The sequence below is a fragment of the Arachis duranensis genome, chromosome 3, assembly GCF_000817695.3.
Source record: "Arachis duranensis cultivar V14167 chromosome 3, aradu.V14167.gnm2.J7QH, whole genome shotgun sequence".
Taxonomy (NCBI): domain Eukaryota; kingdom Viridiplantae; phylum Streptophyta; class Magnoliopsida; order Fabales; family Fabaceae; genus Arachis; species Arachis duranensis.
Genome location: NC_029774.3, coordinates 6386007 through 6398131, shown reverse-complemented (window position 1 = coordinate 6398131; position 12125 = coordinate 6386007). Strand labels below are relative to the sequence as shown.

Sequence of the window (12125 nt, the reverse complement as noted above, 5' to 3'; positions counted from 1 at the left end):
TCACTTTTATAAATATTAAGAATGCAAATAACATTGAATTACTTTTATAAATATTAAAAAATAACTTACTCCAAATGTTAAGAACAAAAAACATACTTTATTCTACAATATAAAAGTACAATATATATAGAAATAACTATAGTAATTAAATTAATTTCATCTTAATTGTATTTAAATTCTTTCTGTCAGGAATGGTTTGTTTTCCTTGACCCCTTCTAAATTGTAAGATTTTTAAAGGCCATGTCAATTCAGAGGCACGAAAAACTATGTATTGAGTACAATACATGTGAACAAAAGCCATTCCAAGTATCCATAAGACCGAAAATTTAATGAGTACAATACATGTGAATGTAAACCATTCCAAATATTCACAAGAATAATACAGAACATCCAAGTTTTTCTTGCTAACTAAATCCAATAAGTTTTTTTCTTAACTAAGTCCAACAAATTAGTTTCAAAAATCAGTTATGACTCATATTATTATAAATTTTATTGTTTTGGACTTAGTTTATAACAAAATTTGGATGTATAACGTTACTCTAACTATAAATGCATAATACATTGGATTGGTAGAAAAATGGATCAAATGATATCACACTCAAGCAGTTATAACCAATTTAGTCTCAACTAGTTAAAACAATAATATTAAGTCCACACCTTAACCAAAGACATTGAAAAATCTAGAACAAGATCAGCAACTAAAGCAATAAGAAAATGGATAATAAAATGCCAGGAGTGGCAAAATCCTTAATAAAGCAAACATGAAATAACAAAACCTACTCATCAAATGATCCAAAATTTAAAATCATCAGTCTGTTGGTTGATCAACTTCAGCATAAGCATTTTCAAGGTGTGCTTGCTCAGCTTCTTGTACTTCCTTTTCGGTCTTCCGACCCTTTTTTGATTTGTAGTACACACTCATGAAGGTTCCAACAGCTCCATACTTCCTCCTACAATGCTCATAGAGACCAGCATCAAACATCCTCCAGAAGTTCTTCTCGTTCAGCTCGGACACAGCATATTGCGGCTGGAAACCATGATTCTCGATCAACCATGCCTCCATCTTGCGAACAGCTTCGGCGCCATCAAATACCTCACCCCTCAAAACAGGACCTGGTGCATAGTAAACTCCCACGTCTGTGTACATTTGAGCAGTTTGTGTATCTCCTTGCCTGCGGTGTAGTTCAAAACCTGGTTCCGGATAAACCATAGTTTTCACGGGCAACTTGTACAGTTTGTGTGGACATAGCCAAATAGGGTAGACCTAATGTATTGACAAAACATAAGAAACAAAATAAGCAGTTAACCCAATTTGATTTATTCAAGAAAATGTGAATTCCTAAGATGATGACATGATCAACTTGAACTGAGATAAAATAGAGCATTATCTCCAATAAATTGCTACTTATAAAAAATAATAAGAGTACCTGTAAAACTCACTCCTCAAGTTTTCTAATAAGATTCAACTTCACAGTTTCAAGAAAATTTCAATTCTTATTTCCGTATTTATGAGATAAAGTGGGGGACAAAAACACAATCTTTAATTACTTTATCTGGAGTAAAACAATTTAATTGGCAAAATTCATGCAAGACATTATTAAGGTTGGGAAAAGAGGAGAAAAGTACCTCCATTTCACGGTGAACCCATTCTAATGCATTTCCAACTTTGTATAAAGGAACAAGCATGTCTTGAATGACATGCATGTCGTGGTAATAGTTCCTTATAGCTTCACCTTGAGTTGCCTTGAGTAAAGACACTTTGGGTGGCATCAACCAACCAAAGAGAAACCTAAACCAAAATTGGTCAGCAAATGGGAGGATAAGCTTTCCCTCCCAGTACAAACACCTCGTATGTCTGTGGTAATATTCCCTAGTGGGAATGTACTCAACAAATGTTCCTTTCTTCAGTGCCGTCTCTGCATGTTGATAGAACCAGGGTTTAAACCACCATCCTACACTGTTGATCTTATTCCCCTTTTTTTTAGCCTCTTCTTTTGAAGCATACTTCCCTGTCATGCAGACAGCTTGGGTTGGTGAATAAACCATTGTTTCAACAAAATCTGGCACCTTCTCCTGGTCTCCATCTCTCGGTGCTAAAGAATCGGCATATGCCTGTGCAATGTCTTGCAGGTTACCAACAACAGGTTTGTAAGTTAGTTTCATGTACTCCTTGACAGGAATAAGCCTAATTTCGGCAGCAACAAGAAGCCCAAGTGTTCCCTGAGACCATGGAATAGCATAAAACAGATCAGAGTATTCATTATTTTTGGTGGCTCTAACAAGCCTTCCATCTGCCAAAACAATTTCATAGGCCACAACAGTGTCAGAGAACAGGCCATATAAATGGGAACTTCCTTCAATTCCATAACCATTAATAAGGCCACCAACAGTGAGATCATCAAGCTCAGCAACAACTGCAAGAGAGAGATTCATTGGGACGGTTGCTCTCGAGATCTGGCCCATGTTGACTAGGGGTTCCACTCTTGCAATCATTCGCTCCTTGTCGATTTCAAGAATGTTTCTGAAAGCAGATAGATCAACTTCAAAATGACGAGCCCTCTTATAGTCAACATTTCGCATCCCAACTGCAATCCATGGTTTACGAGCTGTGCATACGAGACCATCCTTGGATGGATTCCTCTGCTTGAGACGTTTGATGACCTTCTTTACATTCTCATCGTGCTCCTTCTGGCGCGTCTTATATGACTTCCACTCAGATCTCACATCCCCAAGGTATATAAGAAAATAAATAGTGAAGGAAATGGGAAGGACTACGAAAATGACAAGAATCCATCGAAACTGAACAAGATAGTCCACCCAAACCTTCTTCCTCTTCGGACGCAACGGAGCCTCAAGATCAGACATCACTTTAGAGCGTAAACAGCTTTAATTTGAAAAAAAAATATAAGTACACTAAATTTGCACAAGTAGAACTCACAAGTATTAAACAGTTACAAAACACTGAAATACTAGAAGTAACATTTATGAAAAACAAATTAGAAGATAACAATAACATAGATCTAATATAAAAATTTATATAATACCATAAAGAAAAACAACAAAATACTCAACACAAATATTCAGCTCAGAGGAACTGCTTTACTACCTTCTCCTCAGAAGAAAATAAGAAAACAAAACCGTTAACGATTCTTGTTAAGTTACCCTACCTAAGCAAACTAACAGGTATCAAATCTCTACACATATATAAATGATTCAAGAGAAGTTTTAAAATTAAGCGAGAAATGGTTGCATGTGCCCAGAACAACCAATATTTAACAAAATCCAAACACGAGATACAAAGATCTGAGATTCTACAATAGAAAATGTAACCAAAATAAGAACAAATTAAAATCATGCAACTACTACATTAACAAAAATAACTGTTTTAAAGAGTTTTAGATATTTCTCAGTAATACATTAGAAATTCGAAACAAAAAATTTCAGATTACATGAAAAAGATCAGAATTATAATTACACTAGGAGTATATGGAGTGAGAACAAGAAGAGAGAGAAAGAGAAAGTACCTGAATAGTGAATAGGCGACGAAGTGTGAGCAAGTGAGAGTAGATTGTGTTGGGGTTTTAAAGCGAGTTAGGGAGTGAACGAACAACTCATTCTCATTGACATTGAGGGCGAAATTTTTTTCCCTGTTCATAAAAAAATTAGAGATCTATCATTAATTATTATTAGACTATATATTATTATTTATAAAATGATCAATTAGTTAGCAATAACAATGTAGAATTAGTTAGTTATCTTTTATTTTCTTGTTGGCACCTGGATACATGTATATAATGTACTCCTATGTACTCCTTTTTTAATATAGTTTTTTTTTTATTTTTCCAATATTAATTTAAAAATATTAGTTAATTAATAAATAAATTATTGTCAATAAACAAAAGAAAATTAAAAATAATTTTTACTTAAAAATTTTGTTTTTAATCATTCTTATACATGAAATAAAGAAGAACAAATTGTACTTTATATTTTAATTAAATTAAGTTAATGAATTATAGTTTTATTCTTTTTGTCTATAATTATTGAAGTCTAAAGATATTTTAGTAAGGGGATAGAAAAAGTTTAAGAGATTTACATTTTTATTAAAATCTGACCATCATTTAACCAGTAAAAGAAAAGTGAATAATTTTATACTATTAGATAAAATTTCACACAATTAAAAACATCAATAATAACTGATTAATGATTACAAATCACAAAATTTATTGATTTTTAACATTTTTTGAAAACCTAACATAAAAAATATTGTAAATTAAACTAATTCAAATTGAAATTAAAATTGAAATAGAATGCAAAAGAAGGCGACCAATAAAGAACTAAATGCAGAGATATTTTGGATATTAATTTTATCTCATATAATTAAATTTGACACATTTTTGAAATTAAATATATGACACTTTTTTTGGTATAGATCTCATCTAATTTGTATTGATTAAATGCAACGGTACGGTCTAGAAACTTTTACACACTATTCTACTCACTGAGTCAGCTGTGAGTGTGCGACTGCATCACGGTAAGATGCATTCCCATGCAACAAATTGGCTGACACATGTGCTTACTCAATTTGGGGCCCAATGACTTCCGTTGCATGGTTAGGTTACTGTTTAAAAATATCTCTTATTTTAAGAAAATTAATTAATTATAAAAATTAGTAAAATTCATTCACTTGTTCGAGATAAGACATATTTTAAAGTGTTAAATTCATAATTTTTTCCTTTCGACAAATATAAATATACGACAAATTTTTACCAAAAAAATATTTTAACAAAATGATAAAAATATAAAAAATTATATTTGTATAAATTTTTATACAATAATAATTAATAAGTTATATTTTATTATTATATAAAAAACAAAGATTTTGTTCTCTCTTATATTTATGAATTAATTTAATATAAAAGGCAAATATTTGTATATAAAGTAGTACATATAATATTCCAAAAAAAATTTGAACATGAAAAATCACAAACTTATCTATCTATATTTTATGAATTAATTTCATAAGATGTATTTTTATTAATTAAATACTTAGATCAAAATTATATATTATAATTTTAAAGATAGAAATTATTTCTGTTAAGTTTCATCAAGATTATATATTACCAATAATTTAGATAACCAATTTTGACGATGATACTTTAAAGAGTGTATAGTATTAATTCTTATGTATATAAAAATTACGACAAGTAAATTTTTATTAACATAAAATTTTATAAATACAATGTACAGTAAACTCTTTTAATGAAATAATAGTCACTATAGAAAATTACATTAAATAAAATATGTTTACACTATATAAAATTTTAGTGCCTTAAGAGAATCTTTTAATGTTAGTTTGGATTTATTTTTAATGAAAAAAAGTATTTAAAAAAATAAAATATTTTTATTCAATTTTAAATTTATTTGAATATATTTTTTTAAAAGTAAATTATTTTTTTCTTAAAAACTAACAATATCTTACTAAAAAAAAGAAGCAAAAGATATTTTTAATATTTGAAAACTTTTTTAAAAGAGGCTATTCAAATGTAAAATAATTTTTGTCTATTAGAAAAAAATATCATTTTGAAAAAGGTAGAAAACATAAGTACTTTTTTCAAAATTCAGTTCAAACTAACTCTTAATTTCATAATTAGGTTCTTTCTAGTAAAAAAATGTTAGAGTTAATTAAATATTTTTTTGTAAATTGAAAATATCCACAACTAAGAATTTAATTAAATCTTTGACCATATATATTTTGAGAAAAATATTTCGTTAATTTTAACGCTTTTGACATAAAAATAACATAATTATAAAATTAAAAATAATATAGTAACCCATCGACTAGCCCAGCACTAACTCGTCGATATATTTCTTGTTGGAAGTATCCCTGATCCCATTGATAACGAGTGGGGCCAAATAATTCAATCGGAGTTGTTGCTGAACCATACCACATAGTTCCAGCAACAACAAAAGCTGCAAAAAATACAGCAGCGATACTACTGGAAAGGAAATATTTCCCATACGCAATCCTTTGTATAGACGTTGGGGTGGACGTACACTAAGATGGAAAAGGCCCGCCAATATGCCCAATGTCCCTGCTGCAATATGATGAGAGGCTATTCCCCTGGAACAAAAGGATCAAAACCTTCTACACGTATAAAGATCTAATTATAAATTTAATAAAATTATAGAGACAGATTAATTAAACTTAAAAAAAAATAATACTGCCACTTAATTTTGATAATATTATTTTTTCTAAAAATTTATGCAATATATAATATAAAAAGAATTATATATAAAAAATAATATTACAAAAAATAGAAGTGAAATTATTATTTTTCATAAAAAAATACATATTATATTGTAGCCTGACACCAGGGAAAAAAAATATTCTAGCCTTGTTAGTAACGATCCTTTGTTTGTGAAAAGATATATATTATTGTTAGTAACGATACTATATTACTAAAAAAATGTATATATTTCTATTTTATTTATATTCTTATTCATTAATTATAGAACACTTATCTAAAAAAAATATGTCATACATTTAGTATAATTTAAGATTGACTTTTTTTTTTTGTGGCTTAGATTGACTTAGTTTAAATGTGCTACATATTTTTAGATTAACACATCTTAATTTATATGTTTGTTAAGGTGTCGTATATTTATATATATACAAAAATATGACTTGGTTCAAATGTGCTAAAATCTAAATATTTTTAGATTAACACATCTTAGTTTATATGTTTATTAAGGTGTCTTATATATTTATTATATAGAAAAATACTTCTAGTAGAACTCATGGTTTTTTAAAACAAATGAAAATTAAAAAGGCAAAAGCTAACAGAGTAAAAACATAAAAAGAAAAATTATAAAAAACTTGACTGAAGACAGATAAAAAAGATTAGAATCCCAATGAGAAAGGGACCGGCTAATCAGATTCGTTGGCTATCACATGGAAAGTTTTCCCCTCCCATGTGAATTGAGGACAACCTTACAATTATTTATTTTTATTTAACTTTATTATTTTTAATTGGTAACCCACTTTTGTTCTTTATTGAAACTCAAATTTGAAAAATTCTCCCATCTAGCCATCCATCTCAGATCCCTTTGATATGGCCAGCGGGCGACATCATAGGGTCCAGCCCCACCAACCCTCAAATAAGCAGACATATAAAATTGGACATTTTTATGGTGTGACAATTGCTACAATACTTATATGTATTGGAATTGCAGGATTTGGGTAATATGACATAATGAGATTTGTGGAAAAAAATAAAAATAAAACAGTAGGATTAGTATGCCGAAAAAAAAAAACTCAAATATAGGATCCACAAAATTTACAGTCCTAGTTTGTAGTGGAAGGAAATGGTTGTTTAAGTTGTCTATTGTTTGTGGTGCTTGAGAGTAAGATCTGTTTAGGACCTGCAACGGTTTTAGGTTACACAAATATTAATAAAAAAATAAACTACTAAATTAATAGTTATATTATTTAAATCATTTTAAATGTAGAGTATAATTTTGATAATTATATCCTTCACATGTAAGTCATTTTCAGGTATAAGTTTATATAAGTCATTTATATTCACGCGCTCTGCACGTTTTTCTTCTTTTTTTTCTTCTCCTTACACTTCTGAAAAATTACTATGTGTTCATAACACGCAGCGAAAAAAAAGAAAGAAAGTACTCTTAAAAATCTATTTTGTATTTAAATTTTATTTTAGAAACAATATATAGATCAGATCTAAATACCTGGATACGCTAGTAAAAATTACTTTCTCTTTTGATGGTACAAAGATGCTATGCGTATCCACACCGAAACCAACCTTTGCTGTCAACTCCTTGACCAATGGACATTTGATCTAAATTGAAAATCTTCTTGCAACTTTATGCATACCATAAAATTTTTCTCTAAGAATTAGACTTACATACGTTTATATTTGTAGAGGTAAAAGAATAAAATACTTGTGTGTTATTCATATTTTTCCTATACTCTTGGTATACATATATATAGTATGAGATTTGTTACAAATTTTAAGTTTGAATCTCATTTTAAATTTAAATCATATCTTGTTATTTTTACCTTGAATCTTTCACATTTATGAATCATATCATAACAATTTAAAACAGAATCAGTTAAGATCTCATCCAAACTTATAATTTAAATTTAGAAATAGAATAATTAATTATTTTTAAATTTCATTTAATATTCTCAATTATCATGCTATTATTATATTCTTGGTGCTAACAAAGAATACAATAATATTCCATTTGAATTAATATAGTTATTTATTTGATCAAATCAAAATAATAATTAAATAATTCTATAACAAAGATTAGAGCATTCGTTAGTGTGTAGCCTCATAGGTTCAATACTAAGTGGAGAGTAAATTAGTCATACTAAATTTACTAATCAAAGTTGGTGTCTAGCAACACTCCTCAACGACCCGATAGTATGAAGTAATATATTTTTACTAAGAACCTGAGAAGAACAAAGTATAATTTCTTCCATCTTTCCAACTCTTAGTTAACCCTTAGAGTATGGTTTAATTGTCAAACTCTAACTTATTACCATTATTATGATGAACTGTGAATGACCTAAGAAACTTATTTTTTCATTCATTCAATCTCATTGGCCAAGATTTTATTTATTTCAGTCATTATAATCATAGAACTCAAACTCTTAATCAAGAGTTAACAGATTCTTTATTAACTAATCATTAATTCTACAAGTATTTAAATCATACGCAATGTCCATTCAACTAGCACCATAGAGTATTAGGTGTCTGGAATCAAAGTATAATAAATACATGGTGAATTATATAGTAAAGATGTAAGTTTACAGATTTTTCCTTTTATAAGATAAAAGAGAGATTGAGAAAGCTATGACTCACATTTTAAACAACAATAAAATAATAAAAAAAACTATAAAAAGAATTTATACTCTCTCTATATACAACTTTAATCTGTATAGTAGAGTGTTTCTAAATACATTGTTAATTACTATGATAGTCGCAAGTCAAAATAATTCTATTACCATGTTCATTTTTGAGAATATTCTATTAATAAATATGCAGTAATTATAATCATTAGGATTCTCAAACTGAGATAAATTATAAAAAAATTATCTCTTAATATTATAATTATTATCACAGTGATAAGTTTTTAAATTTAATCAAAGATCTTATTATATTAATATTTTAATATAATAACAATAACAAATTATTTGACGCATAATTGACTGAACTGTGGTCATATTATTTAGACCCAATTTGGGTAACCAACTTAATTAAGCTCCTTTTGATAAAATAACTTAAACAATAAATGACTCTGTTAAAAGTAATTTATAAATAAGTTATTTTGTATTTGGATTTTTAACTCGAAAAGTGTTTATTTTATAGAAATATGATGAAAAGTAAAAGTATTATGAGAGAAGTCATTTTTTTTAAACTTCTCTATAAGCTCCTAAATAGCTTTTTAGAAAGTTGCAATTTGGTTTTGAAAATTGCACCAGACATTAATACTACTACTTTTTATAAGTCAAAAGTTAAAAAAAATTACTTTTAAAATTTCCCAAACGGGCCCTTATTCCCAACAACTTCGTCTTCTCCTTCTTCTCCTTCTTTTTTGTTATTTTTTTCTTTTGTTATCGTCGTCACCAACACCTCCTTCTCATCCTCCTCCTCCTCTTTTTTTCATTGGACTTTTTTCTCCTTCTTCATTTTCCTCCTTCTCCTCCATCATCTTCATCATCATGATCATTATCGATATAACATCGTCGTCTTCTTCTTATACGTATTGTCATTATTGTTATTGTCGTCATTGCTATTGTTATCGTAGAAATTTTGTCATATTGATGACATTACCTGATCTAAAATTTTTGCTATAAAATTTTCTCAAGTTTCTTCTTATTTTACTCTCTTAACAAGAATAACAAAAAAAAACACCTAATGCTGCATAATTACTTGGAAGATGATGAACCTACATTCATTCAACTAAAAGAAAGAAAGAAATAAGGAAAAAAAGAAGAAGAAGAAAATACAGTATTAGAGAAAATATTTTTGTGTATTTACAGTAAATTTCAGTGTAAAACTAAGATATTTATATGTATTGTTTAAAAATTTTCGGCGAATTTATACTAATAAATTTTACATAATTTAAAACTCTTCCTCTTCCTCCTCCTCATGTTCTGCTTATTTTTCTTCTGCTTCTTCTTCTTTTTATCATAATCATCATCTTCTTTTTTTTTCTTAATCATCTTTCTTTTTTTGTTTTACTTTATCAAGTTTCTTTTTGTTTTACTCTTTCTTAACAAGAATAAAAACAAAAAAAATCAAACAAAGAAGAAGAAACACATAATGCTACAAAATTATTTGGAAAAAAATAAATTTACATTCATTCAAATAAAAGAAAGAGAGAAATAAAGAAAAAAATGTAGTATTAGAGAAAATATTTATGTGTAATTGTAGCAAATTTTGATGTAAAACTAAGACATTTATATGTATTGTTTAAAAATTTTCAGTAAATTTGTACAGATAAATTCTGCATAATTTAAAACTCTTTCTCTTTCTTCTCCTCATCTTTTGTTGTTTCTTCTTTTTCTTATCATCATCACGATATTCTTCTTTTTTTTATTCATCTTTTTTTCTTGTTTTACCTTCTCAAATTTTTTCTTATTTTACTTTTCCTTAACAAGAATAAAAAAATCAAACAAAAAAGAAAAAGAAACACATAATACTGCAAAATTGCTTGGCAGATGATGAACTTACATTCATTCAACTAAAAGAAATAAAGAAATAAGAAAAAAAAGAAGAAAATATAGCATTAGAGAAAATATTTTTGTGTATTTGCAGCAAATTTCAGTGTAAAACTAAGACATTTATGTGTATAGTTTAAGAATTTTTGGTGAATTTGTACTGATAAATTCTGCATAATTCAAAACTCTTCATCTTCCTCCTCCTCATCTTTTACTGCTTCTTCTTCTTCTTTTTCTATTCATCTTTTTCTTTCTTATTTTACCTTATCAAATTTTTTCTTGTTCTACTCTTTCTTAACAAAAATAAAAACAAAAATATCAAACAAAGAATAAGAAACACATAATTATGTAAAATTACTTGGAAGAAGATGAACTTACATCATTCAACTAAAATAAAAAAAGAAGAAGAAGAAGAAGAATGCAGCATTAGAGAAAATATTTTTGTGTAGTTGCAGCAAATTTCGGTGTAAAATTAAGATATTTTTGTGTATTGTTTAAGAATTTTCGGTGAATTTATACTGATAAATTCTGTATAATTCAAAACTCTTCATCTTCTTTCTCCTCATCTTCTGCTGCTTCTTATTCATTTTTTCGTTCTTATTTTACCTTCTAAAAAGAATACATAATGCTACAAAATCAATAGAAAGAGGAGGAAAAAAGTGCAGCAATAAAAAAAACGACGAAGAGGATGAAACACGAAGAAGAAGAAGGAACGCGAAGAAAAATGGAAAGAAGAAGGAGAAGAAAGAAGAGGAAGAGGAGGAACGCGTGATACAAATGCTGGAAGAGGAACGACGTGATTTTACGCGCGCATTATGAAAGTGGGTTTTGTTAGGTTACAGTTAACTTATATAAACTTGTATGTCAAAAAAATTTGTATGTGTAATAAGTATGATAATTACATTAATTTTTTTAGATGACTATATACGTAGTCAATGTAAAATGTAGTTATTTTTATTGATGTGACGTTACGTAATTATATATATGTATAAAACTATTTTACACTAACAGTGTATTAAAATTAAATTTTTTAAATATATAATTTATGTTTTATAGAAATAGTTGATTGTTTTATACACATAATATGATTGTGTGTGTGTTTTATTTTTTTATTTTTTAAACGTAGAATGACTGACTTGGAATTCTAGCCCAAATCCCTTCCCGTTGTATGCATCAAATTCAAAACTGTGGAAATGTGTGCGGTCATGACCAGAACAAGCCATCAAATCGTTTTTTGCGCATCATTAAAACTGAATATAAAAGTGAGATGTTGGAAATTTAGAGTTCTTGAATTAATAGTTTGAAATTGATTGAATTGAGATTGGAATTGGGAGTAGGATTGGAATTTGGATTCATAATCTCCCTGTCTCCC

At 28.0% G+C, this 12125-nt stretch overlaps 1 protein-coding gene across 1 annotated transcript; it reads right to left on the bottom strand.

Moving 5' to 3' along the window:
* Positions 1–606: 606 nt before the first annotated feature.
* LOC107477170 (delta(24)-sterol reductase) lies at positions 607–3655 on the bottom strand. Its single transcript, XM_016097141.3, has 3 exons — positions 3525–3655; positions 1627–2884; positions 607–1264 (listed from the first exon to the last, which is right to left on the bottom strand). The coding sequence occupies exons 1-3, from the start codon at positions 3653–3655 to the stop codon at positions 809–811; spliced, it is 1845 nt and encodes a 614-aa protein (XP_015952627.2). The 3' UTR covers positions 607–808.
* Positions 3656–12125: the final 8470 nt, after the last annotated feature.